The following is a 22308-nucleotide window of genomic DNA, read 5'->3' as shown; positions in this document are numbered from 1 at the left end:
GAATTCGTCTACATATGAAAAGCAGAGATAGTCTTTTATAACATGTTGCATTGGTTATTTATTTATAAGAATAAACGTACTTTAAAATCCAGAGTTTCAAATGAGAGATGATATGTGAGAAAAAAAGTCTTCAAGTTTGTGTCTATTTCCTTTTTATTTCCAAATTTGTGTCTATTTCCTTTTTATTTTCAATAGGTCACAGTTTCTGCAGTGGGAGTTTCCAAGTTTTCCAATGCAAGATTTCAAAACATTCGAATCCATTACACACCAATTCTTTTATTGGTTGGGAATCAATGAAGTGGAGATTGATCAAATATCACACAGCCTTGGTTGTGTTTCTACTTTCTTCATCACCATTGAAGTGTAATTATTTGGAAATGAGAAGCTGTTAATCATTTATTGGCTGGAGACTTAGTAAACATCATGCATTGTTTTCTCAGAAGCAACTGCTCTTTGGTTTTGCTAATGCAAGTGGATCTCTCTGAGAGTAATATGCCAATTTTAAAGCTATAATTATCATAATATTAGCCTTAACTTAATTGTAAAGTGTAAAGTAGTAGGAGTAATAAAAATTTGGGAGTGGGTAGGATATAAATACTTTGCTAATCAAATATCCAAAACTACAATCGTACATTGTTTTGGAGTTTTTAACAATTTTCCAATGAGGAAGTCACACCATAGTAGCAAAACCCATCATTACAGATAACTAATTAATTAGCTTCATAGATATTTGAACTCAAGTCTAGAGACAACAAACAGAGCCATCTCATCTTCCAAAATTGCTTCCCACTTCACCTTCAAGATCTAGCCTTCTTCTTCTTTTTTCCATCGGTAGCCGCTGGGGTTTCTTCCAAGTCTTTGTCTTTGCTCTTCTTCTTTTTCTTCTTTTTCGCAGTTCCATCTTCTACTTCGCCTCCATTTGCATCGGGCATTTCCTGATCTTCGTCCTCTTGCTTTTTCCTCTTTTCTTTCTTCTTCTTCTTTTCTGATTTTGACTCCTCTTTTGAATCTCCATTTTCAGTCATAGGCTCATCCTCTACAAAGGTTTGAAACAAATCCAGTCATAAGACATCAATATAAGCTACCAAATCTAACACACGAGAAAAGGTAACATATCAGTGCATTGTGATCACCTGCAGGATGATAAAATAGTAACACCGCATATCAAACAGAGACATCTCATTTGGTTCAATCAAAGATACATTACAATTTAGAAGTCAGCATGCAGTGAATAATAATAATAATAGTACATGAGCTAGTACTAAGTGCAGGTAACAAAAGGCATTGGCTAATTAAGGGAGAACTAACACAAATGAAGCAGTAAATTTCATGTGTACAGATTGATCAGAATAACATCATCCCATGACAAATAGGCAATATCCATATTTATGCACTCGGAGATCAGATTCTGAATGATTGTTTATTTTTTTATTGATTCAGGAATCAGGGAGGGGAGTGTTCAAACCTTTGCTTTCAACGGTGTCAATGACAGACTTCATGACATCAATATTTTTACGAGGAGCAACCCCTTTATCATAAAAGTCTAGCCGTTCTTCAACCTGCTCACGGAGTTTCTCTCCGAAAGCATTAGTACTTGCATCTGCATCAAAAAGGACACCATAATTCAACCATAACTTTTTATCCACAAGACAAGATGAACCAATGGCAAAAGACCATCTAGTTACCTAAGAAACAGTCAAGGCGAGAGGCAATTGAACACTTGTTAGCAAGATATCGAGCCATACGGCCTTTATTTTTAGCAGAAGCACGGCCAATGAATGAAGAATGAAATATAAGACCATACTTTGGAGTGTTTCCATGCGTTTTCAATGCCCTGAAGACATTGCATGAGCATAATCAGAGAGTGCATAAATTGCAACAATAATATATTCATGTTAATCATGCTTCAATAAGATGCACATAGCCTTCTCAGCACCGGTACCTAAATAGAGCCTTCTCAGCACCAAGGATCTGAAGAGTAGAAGAAGGGCACTTTGCCAGGTTTGTAAGACTACCAGCATGGGAAATCAAACGAGCACCAACAACCTCACCAATCAACGCAGCCAAATTAGGTGCAATGTCACTCATTTTGGAAACAAGATAATCATAGAGCTTCTTCCTATACTCAGCAAGATCCAACACTCTTTGTGCAAATTGTTTGACATTAATCAAATCTATTGGTGACAAATCCTGACCTGTAAAAAGAAGAACAGCACATTAACATGGGATTAAGTAACATACCGTCACACAAACAAATGTTAGAAATGTACCCATGGATGCCTTGGCAGCTTCTATAATCTCCTTAGCTTTATCTTCATCTCCTACTATGTCAGTAAGACCAGACAATTTGTCTTCAGACAACTGTGCTTTATCATCCACATATTTTGCAACTTTGGCATACAGATAATTGTCATTAACAATCTTCACCAACTCAGGGAAATGCCAAGAGTACCACTCCCTGGATGAAACATAATTGAAATATAAGATTTATAATTACAAAATTACAGGTAATATGTAATTTCACCTTCTGAAAAATATATGAACTATTAATACAAGTTAGAAAACATTCAGAGGCAAGACATAATTAGGAGTAAACGCTGCTAATAGCGTTAGGAAACAGTAGAGAGAAGAACTAAATAGAAGGAATATACTACCTCACTCTCATGGAAAAGGAATTGATATCTTTATCAAGAGTATCTAGGAGAAAGATAGCCTGGATAACCATGTTGTCCACACGGTTCACATTGAACTTCACCTTTGCTCTACTGTAACTGTGACCCAGACCAAGTTGAGCCTTTTCCAAATCTCCAGGCTGTCCAAATATAAATTGAAGAAGAGAAGACGACACACATCATTTTTGGACTTCATAGTCCACATTAAACGAAAGGAATGAAAATCAGCAAATTTCTTACCTTCAGGTTTTCAATGAACCTATCAAAATGCAAACGGATGCCACGAATGAGTTCAAGAACAAACTCATTACTTTGGCAGGGAATCTTAGTTACTTCAAAAATATGTGATCCAAGTTTTGGCTCTGCCACTCCCAAACTAAACTTTGGCTTCTTTCCCTCTTTGACCTTGGGTAAAGTTAGCTCCAGAAAGTTTCTCAGTTCATCAGTCATTTGACCTTAATTGAACATCAGACACCAGCAAAAGGAAAAGAGTTCAGTTAAATCGTAATTAAAAACAAATAGCAACAAGCACAATAGTTTATGAAGTGGTCAGCTGCATTGGTTTTAAATTAATCTGGACAGAACAACAAGGGAAAAAAAAATTCAGGTATGCATTTTGAATTATCCGACCCCAGCCCCCTCCTAAAGATACACATACATGTCAAAGAGTTTCATTAGGCAAGAAAAAACTCAGGATTTTTCACAACACCAAGAATGAGATAAATTGAGTATGTAACTACATAAACAGAACTTCTCACTTCAGTTCCCTAAGAAGTCATCCCCATAACGCATGCGAAAACACCAACTTAAAAACCAATCGCAACAAGATTAAAGACAATTCCTCCAAAATACACCACAAAAAAAGAAACAACTACAACTATATGAATAATCCTTCCAAGGCCCAAGCAGATATAAAAATTTTCTTAAGATTCCTAGGTTTTTACCTTCAGAAATGGCGTTGCACTGGTTGAGCGCATCAAGGGCGGAGTCATAGGGGGTGAAGGCGGCGAGCTTGACGACCTTACCGAAGCGGTTAAGGTCGACGACGGAGGTCCGGACAGCCTCCGTGTTCTGGCCAATTTCATCAATTCCATCAGCTGAAAATAGAGCGTATCCCGACGCCGACTCGTAAAGCAGGTAGAGCGTCATAGCACAAAACTCGTCTTTCGACTGTGAGGAAGAGAGAGGAAAGGGGCGGGGGGAGGTTTATGTTGTGATTTTAGGTTTAGGGTTTTTCGGCCCTATTTGTGTAGCATGGGTCGGGCAGGGCCCACCTTCATATTACAATTTCCAAAATTGAGTTTTACATTTTTTGTTTTTCTTTTCCGCAAATTTAAAATCACAAATTTGGTTTAATTTTGGTATTTGTCACCACTTTTTAAATTTATCTATGATATCACATGTATTTTACAATTTGTTATTTTCTAAAACAATCTAGATAAGATATTTTCGACAAAAAGAAATGCAACTTGGATAACTATGAAATGTTTTTAGATATTTTATACTATATTTAAAGGTCATCGCAAGGATAAAAAGACACATAGAAAATCGTATTAACTTAGTTGTGCCAAGTAGGATGAAAAAACATGTACATCAGTATATTAGTCGAATATGGTGATTGACCTACCATAAAAAATAACAAATGAAATATAAAGTTTATGATATTGCATACTAATATCTCTTTTTTGTAACTCTTTCTCTAACTATTTCATTTATGGCGTCCCAAAGTAATAAAATCATCTTTTTTTAGATACATTTGTTTTTAACTTTTCACTTTATTTTTTTCACTTTATTTCTTCCATCTCTATATTTAACCTTTAAAATTTTAATTTCTTAGATCCCGTGTCTAAAAAAAGTGTTTTAAATAACTTAGAACTAAAAGAATATAATTTTAGGGGTTTAGTTCACCACATAAGGTGCGACTAAGAGCATCCGCAACAACAGTCCATTTGGAATTGAAACGAGTCTACGCTGTGGAGAACCCATCCCGGTGGACCATGGTGGCGGGACACACACCCTAGTTGTGTGATGACACCCATTCGCTGCCCTGCGAGTAGACGTTGTTTAGAGCAATTGAAATTTTATTTTTAAATAAAATAAATAAATTTTGAAATATTTTTTACAAAGTCATTTATTTACTTTCGTAATCTATTAAATTGAATCCTTCGATATTTACATTCATATTCAATAAAATTACTTCCTTCGATTGTTATAAATTCATACCCAGTAAATATAAAAAAAAATCATTTATTTTGAGATATTTTTTTAAAACAAAATAATGATTCTCAATTTATAATCATGATAGTTATGAATCTTGACCTATTTTGAAAAAGAATGAATGTTGAAATTTTTGTTGGTAGCTCCGGGGTTCCATTATATATACTTCCATTATCTATCAAAAAATATTTTGTGAATGAAACAAGTTTTAATGCCTATTAAATAAAAGAGAGTACTAAAAAGAAACCGTGTGTAAAGTACAAGAAGAGGGGGAGAAAAATCGGTAGAAAATTTCTCATAAATAGAAACGATATTAACCAAAATAAAAAATTAGATTAGTACTACTTTGTATGATAAAAAAATATACTAAAAAATCAAAAAAAGATTTTACATAATTAAGCTAAAAAGAGAAAAAGTCTAAAAATGGATGGACGCCATTGTAAACACCACTTCGATCGGAATTTTATGAAGCAAAATCAGTGAAACCGTGGTAAAAATTTTCACAAATTAAGAACACTAGAATACCCCAACGTCGAGAACACAAAAATCAGTAAAAATTGACGACACGCCTATCAACAGTTAACAACGGAACTAAGAGGATAAACATGAGTCAACTGATAAAGTCGCCATTTTCGCATGTTATTTTAACAATGTGAAACGTGAAATAAATTAACTTATACAACAAACAACTAGTGATACTCAGATAAATTATTTTATCTTAACGAAATATGGCTACACTATCCCTAAGAAACAATCTATATACAACTATACGAGCACAGTTTACTTGGATATGGGCTTACGATATTGGTTGGATTCCTTGAGGTATAATAAAAATTAAACTCGAATAAATTGTTTCACACTTCGAGAATTCTCTTCTTAGAAATCACGTTGAACCTTGTAAAATTGCTTGAGAGTTTGAGCTTAAGATATTGGTATATCGGGTATTCACGGGTAGGGATGCCAGTGCAACCCGCAACTCGTGGGCTGACCCGAATAACCCGTGAAATTTATAGGGTTAGGGTTGGAAATTTCTAGCCCGATAAAAAAATCACAAGCTGATTAGCACGCACCTAATTAACCCGCAACTCCTTAGGGCCAGACCCGAAAACCTGATAAAATTTCTATTGTTCTATTTGTTCAAATCCTAATTTGACACTTCATTGATTATATTTATAACATGGATAACCAAAAAATTAACTTTTAATTTTACATTATATATTAAATTTTTATTAACATAATAATAGATAAATAAATTAGAAACTTCAAATTTAAAAATATATTTAAAATTTTAAAACATTCTTTAAACTTTCTCGAAATATGTTTATGTTCATTTTGCACATCTATCTCAAATTTATCATAATTAAATGTCGTACGTTTTATAAATATAGCTAATTTCCGTCATTATTTATTGGGTTGATCACAAGTTAATTTTATCGGTAGCAACCAGATTAATCTGTCGGACTAGCCCGAAACCCGAGCTTTTAGGGTTAGGGTTGAACTTTTATAACCCGAACCCGATAGCCGGCACCTGATTGACCCGAAACTCGCTAGGCCGTCCCAATAATTGACATCCCTATTTACAGGAAATATGTTAAGTACAGATTTTATGAATTAGTGAAATGCGGGATATACTTAACATTTATAGTTTAATTGAATTGAAACTTTTATTTGCTAACATATCGAAATTAAAAATGTGTGAGTATTAATGTATTATATTCACGAAATCATGACCCATAATAATAATGAGATTACATATTTATTTATGATTTTAAATATATTGAAATCCTGCGTACGAATTTATTTTCCCATGCATACAAAATAGCAATTGCAACTCTATTCATAGACAATATACACACTTGTAGATCTCTTTCTTGCCTACCAAGGCAAACTAAAACCCTAACCCGTCCCATCCTCTCTCTATATATAAGGCTACCTTAATAGTATCAAAATTAATTAATTACGAGATCAATAATCTAAGGATGTTTCGCGCCGTAGCTTTGTCTTCTTGTAGACTTATCCCAACTGCATTTCGCGCATCCGCCAATGGCCGCCGTTTCTCAACCGCCGCCGCTAATAGCATGCTGGCCAAAGCCTTGGATTCCAAAATCAAACACATTACTCAATCGGTATGTTATGTTGCAAATAATGATCAATTTCTTTCTGTTAACTTAATTAATTATAATTTAAAACTTGTTTAGAGGCCAGTGGCTCCAGCCGGATTCCCTTTCGAAATAGACCACCCTCTCGGCGGCGACATCACCATGACGAGGGAGCTAGACGGAGAGGAAATTGAAATCGAGGTCAAGGTGGTTGACGACGAGGACGAGGAGAGTAACGACGAGGATGAGGAGAGTAATTCTAATCCCTCAGTAGATCTGGAAATTGATATCTACAAAGATGATTATGGAAAATCAATGAATTTTGAGGCAACTGCTTCTGCTGATGGCATTGTGATCCAGAAATTGACTACAAAGGATGGTGATAATAATGTTATCTGCTCTGAGATGTGCATTGAGTGAGTTGTTGTTTACTATACTTACTAGTAATAATTTTGTTTGTATTTTATGATACTAATAATTTTATAAATATATATAGGCCGGAGAGCGAATTGCAGACCGTGTTGGGAGAGTTTCTCCAAGCAAGAGGGATTGGGAAATCGGTTGCTGCATTTTTGTGCGACTACGCCATGTGGAGCTCACAGGAATCCGATCGACTTGATGTGGAAATATTGGAGAAGATGAAGAAAGTTGTTTCCGACTGGTGAATGCTAGATTATATTTTAAGAATTGCTGTTTACTACTACTTTTTTTATTATCTATTTCAATAAGACAATGTTATATAGCGTCTTTTCATATATGTTTATACTTAGTTATGGATAATTTTCATTAATAATAATAAGAAGAAGGAATGAGAACACCTTGAATGTCTATGAGGCGAACATGTCTTTGGTTTCTGTCATAACTTGATAATTAATTGACCGAGGCGACAATGCTTCATTTGAACAGGAAAATGAGAGTTTGCAATAAATTAAAGTTTACAACAAATCAACAATGATAATTGATGCTAGCACGTTAGAGTCGGACATATATGCAAAATTATACATATACATTGCAACCAAGTGACCAACTGTCGACAAATGAGAGTTATCATGTGGTGGCTCAACTATTCACGTGCATGAAAATATATTTCTAAGATGTAAATCTAGTTAATCAGCTATAACGAATTAGTATTAGTTAAAAACAATTCATGAAAAATATATATGGAATTTATTTTTAAGGGAAAATAAATTTGATTGAAGAAGCCCAAAAATCGGAGAGACGATGGCAAAGTTGGTCTTCCACAACCACAACTTATCTCCCAAGAAAATCTAACACTCCCATTATCCCACATTTTATTATTATTAATTTTTTTTAATTCCATATCTTTTTCTTTTTTTGTTAGTTTAGCTTTTAGGAGGAGGAAGAAAAACTTTCGTTTTCCATTTCAATCAAGAAATCTCCCCCCTGGCGTATTCAATAGTATATTAATAAATATAGGAGTAATTATATATTTGTTGCTGTCTGTTTCTTCATCAATTGATCTTAGGGGAACTGCTTGGAGCTTTCAATTCTTTTCCCCATCATTTAATTTTATTACAGTAAGTTCGCTTTTCATTTGGTGCTTAATCATTTGTTATGATATTTTTTTCATCTTGTGTATCCATAGTTGATCTCAATTTGTGAGGGAAATGTGTAAAAGTGCAGTATTTTATTTGAAAAGCTTAAAATGTTGGATGGAAAGATAAATAACTAGTCTAACTAAAGATAATGATCAATTTTCAACTTTGGTGATTTAATTTTCAGATATTAAAAAAGTGTGAGACCTATCATGATTTACTTGGCAATTTTGTCGTGAATATATTTGGTGGTTGCATGAAATGAGTAAGTATGGTTGATGATGCAGTTTGTAGAAGAAGAATAATGTTCGGATTCAGTGTTAAAACATTGCAAAATGGGTTTGGATCACCGAGGTCTCCGAGCACAATTGGCCGGGGGGAATCTCCTAGGGTGTCGTCGTCTCCGAAAACCGACGTCGGAGAAATCGACACGCGCGCACCCTTCGAGTCGGTCAAGGCCGCCGTTAGTTTATTCGGCGAAACTATCTCGCCCCGAGCAAGGCCCGTCACCAAGAAGACTAGGGCTGAAGAGGTTAACTATACTTGACCCTTAAACATATTTGCTTCAAAGCCTACTAAATTTGGGATTGTTTACACACAGCAAAAACTGCTTGAGAAAGAGACCCAACATCACATGGTGAGTAAGGAGCTGGAATACTACAAAGAGCAGCTGAAAAGTGCAGAAGCCGCAAAGGCACAAGCTCAACAAGATCTTCGCAGGGCCAACGAAGCTCTGCAGGATCTAACGGGAAAGCTTGAAAATCTCAGCGAATCGAAGCAAGAAGCTATCAAAACCACCGAGGCTATGAAACGGAGAGTCGCGGAGCTGGAGGTGCAGCAAACCGAAGCTCAAATGGGCAGCGACACGTGGAAGCTCGACCTCGACCTTGAGAGGGAACGCTACAAGGCTGCGTCGGGAGAGCTCATCGTTTCCAAGCAAGAGCTTGCCAACTTAAGGCAAGACTTCGATGGAGCCCTCGAGGCCAAACTGGCCGCGTTTCAGAAGATTGAGGATGCGCGACAAGCCACCAAAGCCAGCGGGGAGAGGCAGAACATGCTCTCTAAAGAAGTGTCTATGCTCCGACGTGCTCTCGATCAAGTCAAGTTCGACTCCCTCCAAGCGCAGGAGGAACACCTCAAGCTCATCGCTGAGAAGGAGGTGCACTTGTTGGTGCATAAGTCGGCCAAGGAAGTGGCTGAGATGGAAATCAAGGCCCTCAGAGAGGGGCACGGCCCTGAGGAGAATCTGTCGCGTAAGCTTGAGGAAGCCACCGGGGCGATCAAGGTTCTACAGGAGCAGCTTAATGATGTGCGCGCTTCCGACCTCAACTCGTTGCAGACTGCAGTCACGGAGCTTGACTGCGCTAGAAAGGAGCTGCAGCAGCTCGTTGCTGAGGAAGTTTCGATGCACACTTCTGTGGAGTCGCTCGAGCAAGAGTTGGACCATGTGAAGAGGGAGCGCCCAGAGTGTGAGAAGAAGGTGTCGGAAGCAGAGTTGGAAATCGAGCAGATGAGGGTCGAGATAGCAGAGAGGACGGCCGAGCTTGAGACGGCCTTGTCTAAGAATGTTCGCGATGAAATGCATTCGGCTCTGGACAATTTGCTGGCAGAAGCTGAAAGGGCTCGGGTGGAAGCAGAGAAGACGCAGAAGGACGTTGAACTACATAGGCTAAAAGCCGAAGCAGCAACCATTGCAGCTAAAGAAATTGACGAGAAGCTGCAGCTCGCGTTGCAGGAGGCTGAAGAGGCTAAAGCTGCACAAAAGCTTGCAGACAAACAGATACAAGATTCTCCCAAAGCAGACGGGGCAGACAAGTTGAAGGGCCCGGGATCTGAATCTACAAGGAAGATCAGACTGTCAGTTGAGGAGTTTAAGACGATGAACCACAAGATCGAGGAAAGCAGAACTAATGCTGATTCGAAAGTGCAGTCTCTCACAGCTGACTTGCAAAAGATAAAGGCGAGCCATAATGAAACCTCGCAAAAGACAGAGGAGATCTTGAAACAGAGTGAGGACTTACAATTGGAGATTGAGGACGCGCTGAAGAGGGCAGAGGTGGCGGAGGCCGAGAGGAAAGTAGTTGAAGGCGAACTCCAGAAATGTCGTATAGTAGTCGGAGAGCCATCTGGAATATTGTAAATGACAAAAAGTGCAGCATAGCATATCAAGAAATACCAGAATATCCCATCCTCATGTAAAAGTAGCATAGCTGTTTGATTAAGTGTAGGTAGGTAGTATTTATCAACTAACCTTTTACACTTAAATCAACTATTATCTGATTTCAAATAGAGTTATCATTAGGTTGTTTATTCAAACAGAGAACTCCATAGCTATATGCACTTTAAAACAGCCTTGTGCCCATGAGTTCCAACAAAAGAATCATAGAATTAAACCTCAATACATATATTAAATAGATCTCTGCATTCACCCTTGTAGGGAAACAGCACCAGAATATATGTGAAATTTTGTATATTTGCTTTACAACATATGTTAAACGGATGCAAGATTAGGACATACTTGATAATATAGAGAAGCCGGCGTCTGCAAATGGCTTCATCTGTGGTTGGGTATTGTGCACTTGTGCAGACAGCTTTGAGTAGGTATTTAGGCAAACTACATCAAATTACATAATAGTATATAGCTAAAGGATCGATAGCTAGAATTATAAGCCAATATATTTGTGCAAGATGTGATTTCAGCACCTCAAAACCAGAGATTGGTTATCTAGAACTTGTAACTATTAATGTTTAGATCCTTGAGAAATATTGAGATCCTTGAACTTCTTTAACTCGGATTCCAAAGTGTCTGCGATGACTTCTTTATCAGCATCTTCGGGCAAAGTTACATGAACAGACCCTTGCTTTACCGGTGGGGCAGGTTGACAAAGCAAGAATTGTTGCTTAACATAATTGTAGAGTTGTTGGTGAAATGGATGGTCCAAGGAATAGCAATTTCCAGCGCTACTTTCTGAATATTTTACAGAGTCAGAAGATCTCTTACGGCAGAAATGGGGAAGGGATGAATAATCCATTATCTGCACCAAACACAGTACCTTTGGTTAACTTGCCAAATTTAAGGAATTAAAAAAAAAGAAGAAACAATTTAAAGAAGAGGAAGAAATTACCTTAAGTAGATCATCCTCTCCACAACTTGAGAGTACATCAATTTTGTTCCTTGTTCTTTCCTGAAGAAGTGGCTTTACTACCTGTTAACAGCTCCAAGATTACACTCTTGAATAAAATATTGAAAAAAGAAGAAAGAAAGTTTGTTACTGGTCTTGTAATGATATATGTAGTGTTCTGTCATAAGAAAGCGTGACAGGATTCACACGAACCTTCCAACAGGCTGAAAAGACGTATGGCGCATTCACAATGTAATAAGTTTGTGCTTTCTCAGGGTAGTTAAGATCGTCAATAGAAGTAATTGTAGTCAGGAGCTGCAAAAGAACAAATATGAGTATTGTTAGTGATAACATACAAATGTTAAACGAATAACTATAGCTATTAACGTGCCTTTATCTGGTTTAGTGCTGAGAGTTTCAAGCCAGTCATATCTAGTATCTTTATACATTTGCTGATATGCTTCCCATACTTTTTTGTCGCAGCAGGCTGCAATAAGAAATTAAGAATGGTGAGTCATAGAAGTGAAAAAGATCGAAGAACTTAGAGAGGAAGCACGAACATCGCTTACCAAAACCACACGATCCCTGTATTCGTTAATCTGGATGTGGGATTGCACATAATAATGAACCTAAAAACGAAGAAGAATGTTGTCAGAGGTGATGAAGAAATGGTGAAATATTGGAAAACAGAAAATCCGGTTTCATTCCATGCCGTGTGCACAAATTGAGTACATATAACTATTAGAAACAATACTTACGGATGCTCTGTCAAATGTGCTCAGGCCTACTCCAACAGCAAATACAGGGAGACCCTAATGATGAAATAGCTGCCTGTTAGTGAGTGTATGAGACTACGAAGATAAGGATAGTATGATCAGACAAGTGATGCATAGTCATGTATTCCTGTTCCATCAAACGCTCACCTCTTTTGAGTAACCCGACAATCCTACAAGCTGAGAATCACGTATCCCTCTGTAAAGTTCCTCAGGAACAATTGGTTTCTGCAGTAATATGCAGCAACAAAGTTGTGAAGTATTGAGGGAAACAATATCCCAGCAAGTGTTCTATTATCGTAATGGTTTTTAGGACATGATAGAAAACTATCAAATGTGTATCAATATGTTTATATATTTGGTGAAAAATGTTAAGACTCAGTGTGATCAGCCCTCACTATATGCCAAATGGAGCTAGTGAAGACCTTGAATACAAGAACATTGTGCAATATTAGCATAATTCAATTGTAATATTCAATCAGCTATTTTATTATCAACACATGTTATGTTGAAACTTGAAACATACCGCTAGCATATTATCAATGTCGTTCTGGACTCTCCACTCCAAGCAGTCAACCAACTGATATATGACCAGCAAGCAGTTAAAAATACAATTCAGCAGAGATGCTTATCATATTACATAAGAGAAAAGGATTTTTCCAAACCATCTTTCTAGCCTTTTGAACATCCCCTTCTCGGGCCTTCAGAAAACGTGTAAAAGTTTCATGAGGATATCCTTGATGCACATTCTGCAAAAATATGGCAGAACTAAACATCAGTTGCTTTGAGCCCAATTTTTTTTCAGAAAACTCATTTTGCCTCGTCCATTTTCATCAAAAAGAAAAACAAGTTTATGTCACATAATTGCAATGATTCTAAACGCAAGACAACAACCAAGGTCAGATTTTTATTTCAAAATTACATTTCCTTAACTCAATACAGCAAGACTAAGTTTCTTATAACAAAACTTAAAGCAAATATGTACTATGTGTCTAGCAAAACAAGTGAATGAGTGTTTGATACCAAACAATAGTGTATTTGTAGAGTAGAATGAGAATTGTTGAAGAAGCAGAAATAATTACAAAACGTTAAAATGGAAAGGGGAAACGAACCTGGAAAGTTTTTTTAAGTGATTCGTCCACTGCAAACCATTCCATACCAAAAAAAAGAATGAAAAAAGTCAGAGAAGAGACAAAAATAAATAAAATATGGGAGAATTCAATAAATATGGACCTTCCTCCATTAGTGCTTCAAGTTGATTGATGAGTTCTTGAGTAACCTGAGCCATTCCCTTTTTTCCGAAAAGATTTCCAAGAATAAACTTTTATAATCGCTAAAACAATCTACTCCATCACTTCACATGGACTTAGTTTTGTTAAAGGAGAAGAAAAGATAATGATTCCAGATTTCCAGTGGAGAAAAGAGAAAGCTCATTGAGGTCAAGATTGAAAAGTCACCATCTACATTCATTAGTTGATATTTGTTGTATTTCTAGTTTTACTTTATGATTTAGTAAACAAATCGGGACAGGATCATTTTCAACGTGGAAATTTGTAAACGACAATACAGCAGTTTGTGGCATTGGCAAAACGAATTAATCGAATTCACTACATGTTAAAACTCTGTTTTTTTTTTTCTTTTCAATCGTTTGAAATGTCTGGTAGACAGTGGTCTGCAACCAATATCAGTATACAATATCTACACAATTTCGTTAAGATAAAAATAATTGTACTATATTTTAAAAATAAGTTAGCAATTACTGTAGGGCCAGTTTTTCTGAAAATTATTGGGTTGAGATAAAAGAGCCCAACAAGATATATGTATCTGATTGAATCTTATTGGGCTGATTACATTAAAATTAAAATACATGCTTATGATTGCAAAAACACCTATAATTAATCTTTAGGCCAAGGGCTCCTGTATATATGCTAATTACTAGCACTACTACTTTTATACACCATATATTTTCTTAGAAACATGTATGTAGCTCCAAATATTTCATTAGAATACTTGAAAGTTAATTCTTTTTCTTGAAAGTTTTTGGATTATGGGTGGGACGGAGTAAAAAGTAAACATCCATCATTAATTTTTATTTTAAAAATGTACATAAGTTTATAAATCGTCAAAATGTCCCCATAATTCATTTAATAAAAACTGAGATAATTATTTGTAAAATCCGCATTTTATAAGCTGTATAAAAATTATTTTTCCAAATAAAAGCTCAGCCCCTACTTATACTTGTAAAATATTTAAAGGGCCTAAAAAAGTGAAAAGGCATATTCTCTAACAGGAAAAAAATATATAATTAATTATTCAACTTCAAAGGGAACATGTCAAACATGATATCAATATCACACACGCATTGAAAGTTGACTTCCCCACAGCCGAGATACTCGTACGTATTCGCATATTCCATTTTCTGGTCTTTTTCAGATTTAAATAATGTGATAATGATGCTATCAAAAATCGACTACCTAGACTTGATCGCATGCATAAACTGTGACATAGTTATTTGAATTATAGTTTAATACTGCCTCTATATCATAATCCAATATGAGAAGTACATAGGAATATTCTTACAGCATTTTATTATAAATAGTATTTATCGATAATACAGTATAGTATGAGTTGTATTAATACAGAAAACAAATACACACGAGTTGTTGTGCAGTGCAACAACATAACAATGACAAGACTAAGTTTGGCTTGACATTCACTTTCGTGTTTCAGAAATATTTCTTCTTATTAATTTAAGCTAAGCATATCGGCCATAATAATTTATAAACCATAATTTGATATTCAACTTAGGGTATAGGATATTCTTATATCATCATGCCAATATATTATTTTCGTGTCTAAAATCACAAACTAACATAGTAGGAGTACAAGTTTTTGTGTGTTTATAGCAACTCACCATAGCTATATTTGATGTGCACATAGTAAACTCGGATTTCAATTGTTCCCACACATGACTAGCAAATCATACTTGAAAAATTACAAAACTAATTAAATTGTATTGTGTGCGTGCACGCATGTAGTGTGTGTGCAATGTGTAGTGTGTGTATTCGTGTGTGTGCGCGCGCACATGCGTGTATAGTGTACGTATTATGTGTAAGAGTACAATGTGTCTATCGTGATTGTGCAGTATGTATTGTGTGTGTATTGTTTATGCGTATGTCAAGTGTGCAGTGTGTGTAGTGTGCACGCGCCATGTGTGTTGTATAGTGTGTGTATTATGTGCAGTTTATGTATTGTGTGTGTATATGTGCAGTGTGTGTGAGCAATTTATTTGTTGTGTATGAAGTGTATGCATGTGTGCAGCGTGTGTATTGTTTGTGCACTATGTGTATTGTGTGTTGGTGTGTGGTAGTGTTATGTTTGTAAGTGTATAGTGTGTATAATGTTTGAATGTGTGCGCACTATGCGTGTGAGTATTGTGTATATATAGTACTCCATGTGTCTATGGATATGCAATGTGCTAAAAATATCTAATTTTATAACTATTTAAATTTCTAATTATCTACTCTAGATATGATATTTAAACTATAGGGAGAAATGTAATTTAGTTCTAAATTCAAATATTTAGATTTAGAATCGAAAACTCTAATCGAATTCCACGTCTCCAAATTCCGAACAAAAAATCAATTCTAAGACCAGGAAATTCCTAAGGGACCCACGAACTGAATTTGAAGAGCACATGACGAATAGTTGGAAATTTGGTGGCAATATAAAGGGGAGTTAAATCTGGAGTTTTGCACAGGAGACAAAAACCAAGCTTCTCATTTTCACATATAGTTAGGCAAAGTCAAAGTTGCATTAAAGCTACACATCCTAGATTTCTCCACCCCAATTTTCAACATTGTTAATGGCGTCAATGGCGTCCAGCTCTGGAACTGCGCACGAGGAGTGTGTGAGTGAGATCGAAGAAGAGGAGATCGAGGAAGAGGAGAACGAGGTCCATGTAAACTACCAAAGCAAGTACGAGCTTGGAACTATAGCGGAGGAGGGCAGCTGGTGCTTAAGCTACGAGGAGAGAGAGAATGTATTATATGTGGCGGTATGGAGGGAGATCGATGAGGCGTTGAGCATGGACGCCTTGCTCTGGACGCTCAAAAATGCTGTGCTTGATCCCTCCTCGGCTTTCATCTTCCTCATCCACGTCTTCCCTGAGATCAAGTTCATCCCTTCGCCTTGTAAGTTCATCTCTCATTCTCTCTCCTTCATCTCTCTCTCACTGATGAGTTTGCAGTGGGGAAGTTGCCTATAAATCAGGTGAACCCGGAGCAGAAGAAGGTGTTTTTGGCCCAAGAAAGTGGGAAGAGGAGAGATCTTCTCCGAAAGTATGTCAATGTATGCTCTGCTTCCAATGTTAAAGTGGAGACTGTACTTGTTGAAAGTGATATGGAGGCTAAAGCCATACTTGATCTCATTCCTATTCTCAATATCACAAAGCTCATTCTTGGAGCCAACAAGGCTACTGTGAGGTTGTGCATTCTCTAACCACATATACATATACATATCTCATACTAGTATAATTTTTCACATTGGTTATTGGTAATTTTGCAGAAGGATCAAGTCCAAGAAGGGGAATGGAACAGCAGATCAGATAGTGCAGAAGGCACCTGAATTCTGTGAGGTTAAGATCATATGTAAAGGTAAAGAAGTTACCGAGCTGGAGATGACAGAGTCCTCATCTTCTTCTCCTTCTCCTTCTCCCTCGCCCAGGCTAACTCATTCAACTCCCACCTTTGCTCAAAACAAATACCAAACAGCAAACGACTCAGCTGCCTGCGGTTGTTTCAAAATCTGAGTCATGTCAATCCAAGCACAGATCCGCCCCAAAACTGGTTGCACTTGAAGAATGATATTTGAGACTATCAAACCTTTCTTGCTTCTTATGAATATAGAAACTGTAAACAATTTCATTTGTCAGGTAGTAACAAGTTTGTAAATCCTGTGTGATCTTTTACCATGACGACTTATATTTATGTTGAACCTTTTGTCATCCAACTTTACACAAAGCCTTTAATTTAGCAAGGGTGAGGAAACACACCTTTACAATGATAAGAATATTGTCAAAGTATAGTTGTCTGCTGCAACTAAAAGTAATAGTTGATCAAGTCACAGATGTCTGAAAATTTGGGTACATAAACAAGCATATCAAAATACGGGTCTAGAAATTCGGCCCCACCTTGTTTTGCATTCATCAACCTTTTTCCAAAAAGTTACAAGAAAACTATACATTCATTGACATTTGATTCTCAAACTAACAGGAACGAACCATACAATTTTTACAGCTTCCAAATGTTCCACACAATGTGGTTAACCACATGGAGATACATTTTCCCAGTCTAAAAAATAATAGAAATAGAAAAAGGGGAAAGAGAAAAACTTCTTCGCGTACCATTTAAGGGCCGCATGGAAGGGCATTTATGAGTTTAAAGCACGGGAGGGAGCAATAATTGTACTGATCTTCACCAACCTACCTCTCTTAATATGATCCACAATCATTTCTTAATTTAAGGCAAATTTGGTAATTAACTAGAAGAAATCAAACTCCAAATATGTGTTGCTCTTCTGATCCGTAGCAGCAGCAGTAGGAGTCTTATCATTCTTTGGAATAGGCGTTTGATCGTAATCAACAGCTTTTGGGATGTCTGGAGGGCTGGTACAGCGTATTAAAGCCCAATTAACTCCTTCAAAGAAAGGGTGTTGCTTTATCTCAGTTGCGCCTCTTTTGAAGCCTAATCTATGCTGAGGCTCTTTCACAAGCAAACCCCTTATCAAGTCCCTAGCAGGGAAACTGACAACAGGGGACTCTGGAAACCGTAGGGGCTGTCCAACAACATTGAACAATGTGGCTCGATTCCCGGATCCTTTAAATGGAGTCTTAGCAAACAAGAGCTCGTATAAAAAGATCCCAAAAGTCCACCAATCAACTGGACTTCCATGACCTTCACCTTTGATGATCTCTGGTGCCAAATACTCGTGTGTTCCGACAAAAGACATTGAACGAGCATTGGTTGGCTCAGCAATCAGCTCTGGCAATGGGTTAACCTGATTTCCGATATCATTTTGGGGCTTCCTGCCCTTCTTGGATTTTCTTGAAAAGAGGCGAGGAGAAAAGCACATTGTTGGAACAACACAAGATGGCTGAATGCAAGCTGGTTCAATGCATGCCGGCTGGGCACAGTAAGTGGAATTGTTTTTCTGAGGATCGGAAGTAATGGATGGGGTCTTTACCAAAGTTGGGTTAACAGCACAACGAAGAGAAAGATCAAAGTCTGAGAGCATTATATGTCCATCATCCCTAACAAGAATGTTTTCAGGCTTAAGGTCACGATAAACAATACCAAGCATGTGCAAATACTCCAGAGCTAGCAGCACTTCAGCAACATAAAACCTGCCACAAGGACATTTGTTAAAACGATGGTGAATAGATTGAGCAGAAACACTCATATTTTCAATCAGTCTCACAATGTATGATGTGTGGATTTCACATGTTGAGTTTTCTTCACTAATTATAAAGTTAAGGATAATGCAAAGGCGATATGATCTTAAATAATGTAATTTCGACAGTTCTTACTTCTAAAGCAGCCTTAATCACACCAGAATGGCACCACAATCTCATACTAGTATCCAATGTAAAAGTGATCATTTTCGCTAGAATTATATAAGAGACAATTACGGCTGAGACAATTTCCAAATATTTCAACATTTTAAGTACTGTGATAAAACATTACACAGCATAAATGGATAATATCTTTAACTATATGTCATGAAATCAAGTAGCATGTGAAATGGATTCCCAGGAAGTATTAACTGAAACTCAACCAAAAATCTGTTGAATTTCAATGTTATATGGTTGGAATTTTTCCTACTTGGCTGCTTGCTCGGAAAAGTGCTTTCCTGGTTGCCTTTGACGAAGAGTATGCAAGTCTCCACCAGGACAGACTTCCATCACCAGACATGAAAACTTATCAGTGTCAAAATGGGTGTACAGAGTAGGAAGGAACGGATGGTCTAGGGACTGTAATATCTCTCTTTCTGTCTGAGCACGAACAAGCTTCTTGCGACTTGCTAGAGATGCTTTGTCCATTACTTTCATCGCAAAGTAACATTTAGTTCCGCTCAATTCAGCCAGATAAACACTACCAATGTCTCCACAACCTAGCCGTTTTAGGAGCCTGAAATGGTTCAAACCCAATGCACCATCCCTATAGCGGATAGCTTGGATGGCTTCCCATCGAACATCATTTGCTTTGTGAGGCTTATTGATGCTGCTACTAAAGCTGCTGCTAGAGGTGCTCTCATTACTGATATCACTGCTTGTACTTTCCCGACACATGCTGCTCTTTCCACTCTCAATGAACTCAGTAGGGTCACTCACTTTCGTGCTTCCACTGGTTTTTGCAAGGCCATTGGTTCCATCACTAACTTTTACACTCCCTATGGAAGAACTGGTTTTTGCAAGGCTATTGGTCCCATCACTAATTTTTACACTCCCTGTGCCAGATGATTTCTTTCCCTGATCAAAGGAAGTTTCCAGTGAGCTTCTAATGTCATTTAACTCAAGATTTTCAGCTTTAGATTCCCTTTCAGAACCAGAGAAAGAGATATTGGACTCTGAGGTATCAAAAAGGATCAACGAATTTTTTTCACTATTAGCAGATTTGTTGGACTCAGCATCTTCTCTAGGCAACAGTAGATTCGCCTTATCAGGATCAACTGATTGCTCAAGATCAATCAGTGCTCTTTCGCGACACATGCTGCTCTTTCCACTCTCAATAAACTCAGCAGGGTCACTCACTTTCGTGCTTCCACTGGTTTTTGCAAGGCTATTGGTTCCATCACTAACTTTTACAGTTCCTATCCCAGACGATTCCTTTCCCTGATCAAAGGAAGGTTCCAGTGAGCTTCTAATGTTGATTAACTCAAGATCTTGAGCTTTAGATTCCCTTTCAGACCCGGAGAAAGAGATATTGGACTCTGTGGTGTCAAAAAGGATCAAAGAACTTTTTTCACTATTAGCAGATTTGTTGGACTCAGCATCTTCTCTAGGCAACAGCAGACACGCCTTATCAGGATCCACAGATTGCTCGAGATCAATCACCTTCGGCTTGCTAATGCCAGATGATTTCTTTCCCTGATCAAAGGAAACTTCCAGTGAGCTTCTAATGTCGGTTAACTCTTGATTTTGAGCTTCAAACTCCCTTTCAGACCCTGAGAAAGAGATATTGGACTCTGAGGTATCAAGAAGGATCAAAGATTTTTTTTCACTATCAGCAGATTTGTTGGACTCAGTATCTTCTCTTGGCAACAGCAGACGCGCCTTATCAGGATCAATTACCTTCGGATTGCTAATGCCAGATGAATTCTTTCCCTGATCAAAGGAAGTTTCCAGTGAGCTTCTAATGTCGGTTACCTCAAGATCATGAGCTTTAGAGTTCCTTTCAGACCCGGAGAAAGAGATATTGGACTCTGAGGTATCAAAATCATTATTAGCAGGTTTGTTGGACTCAGCATCTTCTCTAGGCAACAGCAGACACACCTCATCAGGATCAACTGATTGCTCAAGATCAATCACCTTCGGCTCACTAGTAGATTTGTGATCATTCTCCTCGGTAGAATGCTGAATCCTAACAACTCTTTGTTGCAAACTCACCGGAGCTCTAGAGCCACTTGTCGAGGCCATCCGAGAAACAGTACACACTTTGCTCAATATAGGTTACAAGAATATGTTGATCATCACTACCGCAGCTATATCTCTATCATAAAATCTATCTCAGTGAACTATAACACACCACAACCTGTCAGTTGGCAAAATCAGTCAGCAAATTACATATAAAATATAAGTATTACTGTATTAGAGTAACTTTAGAAGCAGTATAACTAGCATACACAATAAAGCGCTACTGTTCTTCTCAATGAAAGCATTAGCAAGAAGACTTATAGTATAAAACAACAGCCTTCCAATTCTAAATACTAAATACAATACTCAGTCAAAATAACTGCACTAACTAGTAAAGAACAACTCAGTTGCAAAAAAAAAAATTGAAGTAAATATTTCAAGAAAATATAAACAATAGAGACTAATTCTTATAAATGCACATGACATTATTAAACGGCAATTCAGAAAGAGAAAAAAGACACATCACGATGAGGAAAATGAAAAAGATCATGGGTCAATCAACAACTCCAGGAACATACTTTTTCTCTAAAAAAAGAGGCTTTAAAAAGTTGCAAAGTGTAACACATTTCAACAAAAGCAGAAAAAGAAACCTAGGAAAGAAAAAAGAAGTCGAAATTGAATGGAATCAAGGACCACCCAATCAAAGGCGAGGAAAACACTAACTAAACCAGTCAGCTCCCAAACAAAAACGCAGCAATTCTAAGTGACAGCACGCAATTCTTTACCAACATTCAAGAATTAGTTTAACATAATCACAATTCAACGAAAATTCTCCTGGTAATCAGATCTTGAGAGGGAAAACCCCAAAACAGAATCACAGTCATTGAGTAAAAGAAAACACACCTAACCGAATCTTGAGCAATCCATACAGAAGAAAAACACTAATTGAGAAGAAAAGCAAGTAGGATTTGCAAAATCAGTACAAGAATTCAGAAATTAGCTTCGGCAGTGGAAATATGGAGTGGAGAAAGATGTCATTGTCATGGCATTTGTATTGAAATAGATTTTAATACTATTAAATTAATAAAATATGGTGTATCTTAATATTGAGGTTCCATTTTGAGTAATATTTTATACTAGTACTACTTTCTACTTCTATATAATTTTAATGGACACTAAAGCAAAATTTTAAATTTTAAAAACTTGATAATTTACCAACGATGAAAGCCAAATATTT

General features: G+C 37.0%; 6 protein-coding genes across 7 annotated transcripts; 3 read left to right on the top strand and 3 right to left on the bottom strand.

Annotated features, from left to right (window-relative positions):
* Positions 1 to 563: 563 nt before the first annotated feature.
* On the bottom strand, positions 564 to 3885 carry LOC125192962 (nucleolar protein 56-like). Its single transcript, XM_048090650.2, has 8 exons — positions 3617 to 3885; positions 2913 to 3127; positions 2655 to 2812; positions 2271 to 2458; positions 1943 to 2195; positions 1686 to 1834; positions 1466 to 1600; positions 564 to 1036 (listed from the first exon to the last, which is right to left on the bottom strand). The coding sequence occupies exons 1-8, from the start codon at positions 3819 to 3821 to the stop codon at positions 798 to 800; spliced, it is 1542 nt and encodes a 513-aa protein (XP_047946607.1). The 5' UTR covers positions 3822 to 3885; the 3' UTR covers positions 564 to 797.
* Positions 3886 to 6862: 2977 nt separating this feature from the next.
* LOC125192679 (uncharacterized) lies at positions 6863 to 7789 on the top strand. The gene is made up of 3 exons (XM_048090307.2): positions 6863 to 7015; positions 7088 to 7404; positions 7485 to 7789. Exons 1-3 carry the CDS (start codon positions 6869 to 6871, stop codon positions 7651 to 7653), a joined length of 633 nt encoding a protein of 210 aa, XP_047946264.1. The 5' UTR covers positions 6863 to 6868; the 3' UTR covers positions 7654 to 7789.
* Positions 7790 to 8758: 969 nt separating this feature from the next.
* Positions 8759 to 10837, top strand: LOC125192687 (WEB family protein At1g12150-like). Its single transcript, XM_048090314.2, has 2 exons — positions 8759 to 9076; positions 9146 to 10837. Exons 1-2 carry the CDS (start codon positions 8816 to 8818, stop codon positions 10682 to 10684), a joined length of 1800 nt encoding a protein of 599 aa, XP_047946271.2. The 5' UTR covers positions 8759 to 8815; the 3' UTR covers positions 10685 to 10837.
* Positions 10838 to 10927: 90 nt separating this feature from the next.
* LOC125195157 (phosphatidylinositol/phosphatidylcholine transfer protein SFH2-like) lies at positions 10928 to 13917 on the bottom strand. 2 transcript variants are annotated; one of them, XM_089057410.1, is made up of 12 exons: positions 13673 to 13917; positions 13552 to 13580; positions 13105 to 13188; positions 12966 to 13019; positions 12590 to 12667; positions 12425 to 12478; positions 12236 to 12295; positions 12058 to 12153; positions 11880 to 11981; positions 11670 to 11750; positions 11248 to 11579; positions 10928 to 11158 (listed from the first exon to the last, which is right to left on the bottom strand). In XM_089057410.1, the coding sequence occupies exons 1-11, from the start codon at positions 13725 to 13727 to the stop codon at positions 11286 to 11288; spliced, it is 987 nt and encodes a 328-aa protein (XP_088913536.1). In that variant the 5' UTR covers positions 13728 to 13917; the 3' UTR covers positions 10928 to 11158; positions 11248 to 11285. The 2 variants fall into 2 exon arrangements, with proteins under 2 accessions (XP_088913536.1, XP_088913535.1); XM_089057409.1 differs by having other exon boundaries at positions 10928 to 11579.
* A 2292-nt stretch (positions 13918 to 16209) lies between these two features.
* LOC125197408 (U-box domain-containing protein 33-like) lies at positions 16210 to 17444 on the top strand. Its single transcript, XM_048096145.2, has 3 exons — positions 16210 to 16632; positions 16689 to 16923; positions 17006 to 17444. The coding sequence occupies exons 1-3, from the start codon at positions 16305 to 16307 to the stop codon at positions 17247 to 17249; spliced, it is 807 nt and encodes a 268-aa protein (XP_047952102.1). The 5' UTR covers positions 16210 to 16304; the 3' UTR covers positions 17250 to 17444.
* A 153-nt stretch (positions 17445 to 17597) lies between these two features.
* LOC125192560 (serine/threonine-protein kinase D6PKL1-like) lies at positions 17598 to 22118 on the bottom strand. The gene is made up of 3 exons (XM_089056394.1): positions 21975 to 22118; positions 19321 to 21249; positions 17598 to 18842 (listed from the first exon to the last, which is right to left on the bottom strand). Exons 2-3 carry the CDS (start codon positions 21132 to 21134, stop codon positions 17981 to 17983), a joined length of 2676 nt encoding a protein of 891 aa, XP_088912520.1. The 5' UTR covers positions 21135 to 21249; positions 21975 to 22118; the 3' UTR covers positions 17598 to 17980.
* Positions 22119 to 22308: the final 190 nt, after the last annotated feature.

Source organism: Salvia hispanica, chromosome 4, assembly GCF_029641045.1.
Source record: "Salvia hispanica isolate PSC_SH4W2 chromosome 4, Shi_PSC_v1, whole genome shotgun sequence".
In the NCBI taxonomy this organism is placed as follows: Eukaryota; Viridiplantae; Streptophyta; class Magnoliopsida; order Lamiales; family Lamiaceae; genus Salvia; species Salvia hispanica.
The sequence above is the reverse complement of the archived record's forward strand: the minus strand, read 5'-3'. Positions and strand labels throughout refer to the sequence as shown.

Coding starts and splice junctions, on each gene's coding strand:
- LOC125192687 (XM_048090314.2), top strand. CDS start 8,816: ATGGTTGATGATGCAGTTTGTAGAAGAAGAATAATGTTCGGATTCAGT. Junction 9,077..9,145: donor AGAAGACTAGGGCTGAAGAG/GTTAACTATACT, acceptor GTTTACACACAG/CAAAAACTGCTTGAGAAAGA.
- LOC125195157 (XM_089057409.1), bottom strand. CDS start 13,727: ATGGCTCAGGTTACTCAAGAACTCATCAATCAACTTGAAGCACTAATG. Junction 13,189..13,551: donor CACTTAAAAAAACTTTCCAG/GTTCGTTTCCCC, acceptor ATATTTTTGCAG/AATGTGCATCAAGGATATCC. Junction 12,668..12,965: donor ACATTGATAATATGCTAGCG/GTATGTTTCAAG, acceptor ATATTACTGCAG/AAACCAATTGTTCCTGAGGA.
- LOC125192679 (XM_048090307.2), top strand. CDS start 6,869: ATGTTTCGCGCCGTAGCTTTGTCTTCTTGTAGACTTATCCCAACTGCA. Junction 7,016..7,087: donor TCAAACACATTACTCAATCG/GTATGTTATGTT, acceptor AAACTTGTTTAG/AGGCCAGTGGCTCCAGCCGG. Junction 7,405..7,484: donor TGCTCTGAGATGTGCATTGA/GTGAGTTGTTGT, acceptor AAATATATATAG/GCCGGAGAGCGAATTGCAGA.
- LOC125192962 (XM_048090650.2), bottom strand. CDS start 3,821: ATGACGCTCTACCTGCTTTACGAGTCGGCGTCGGGATACGCTCTATTT. Junction 2,196..2,270: donor AGCTGCCAAGGCATCCATGG/GTACATTTCTAA, acceptor TTCTTTTTACAG/GTCAGGATTTGTCACCAATA. Junction 1,601..1,685: donor TCGCCTTGACTGTTTCTTAG/GTAACTAGATGG, acceptor TTTTTGATGCAG/ATGCAAGTACTAATGCTTTC.
- LOC125197408 (XM_048096145.2), top strand. CDS start 16,305: ATGGCGTCAATGGCGTCCAGCTCTGGAACTGCGCACGAGGAGTGTGTG. Junction 16,633..16,688: donor CAAGTTCATCCCTTCGCCTT/GTAAGTTCATCT, acceptor ATGAGTTTGCAG/TGGGGAAGTTGCCTATAAAT. Junction 16,924..17,005: donor GCCAACAAGGCTACTGTGAG/GTTGTGCATTCT, acceptor GTAATTTTGCAG/AAGGATCAAGTCCAAGAAGG.
- LOC125192560 (XM_089056394.1), bottom strand. CDS start 21,134: ATGGCCTCGACAAGTGGCTCTAGAGCTCCGGTGAGTTTGCAACAAAGA. Junction 18,843..19,320: donor TTTTCCGAGCAAGCAGCCAA/GTAGGAAAAATT, acceptor TCCTTGTGGCAG/GTTTTATGTTGCTGAAGTGC.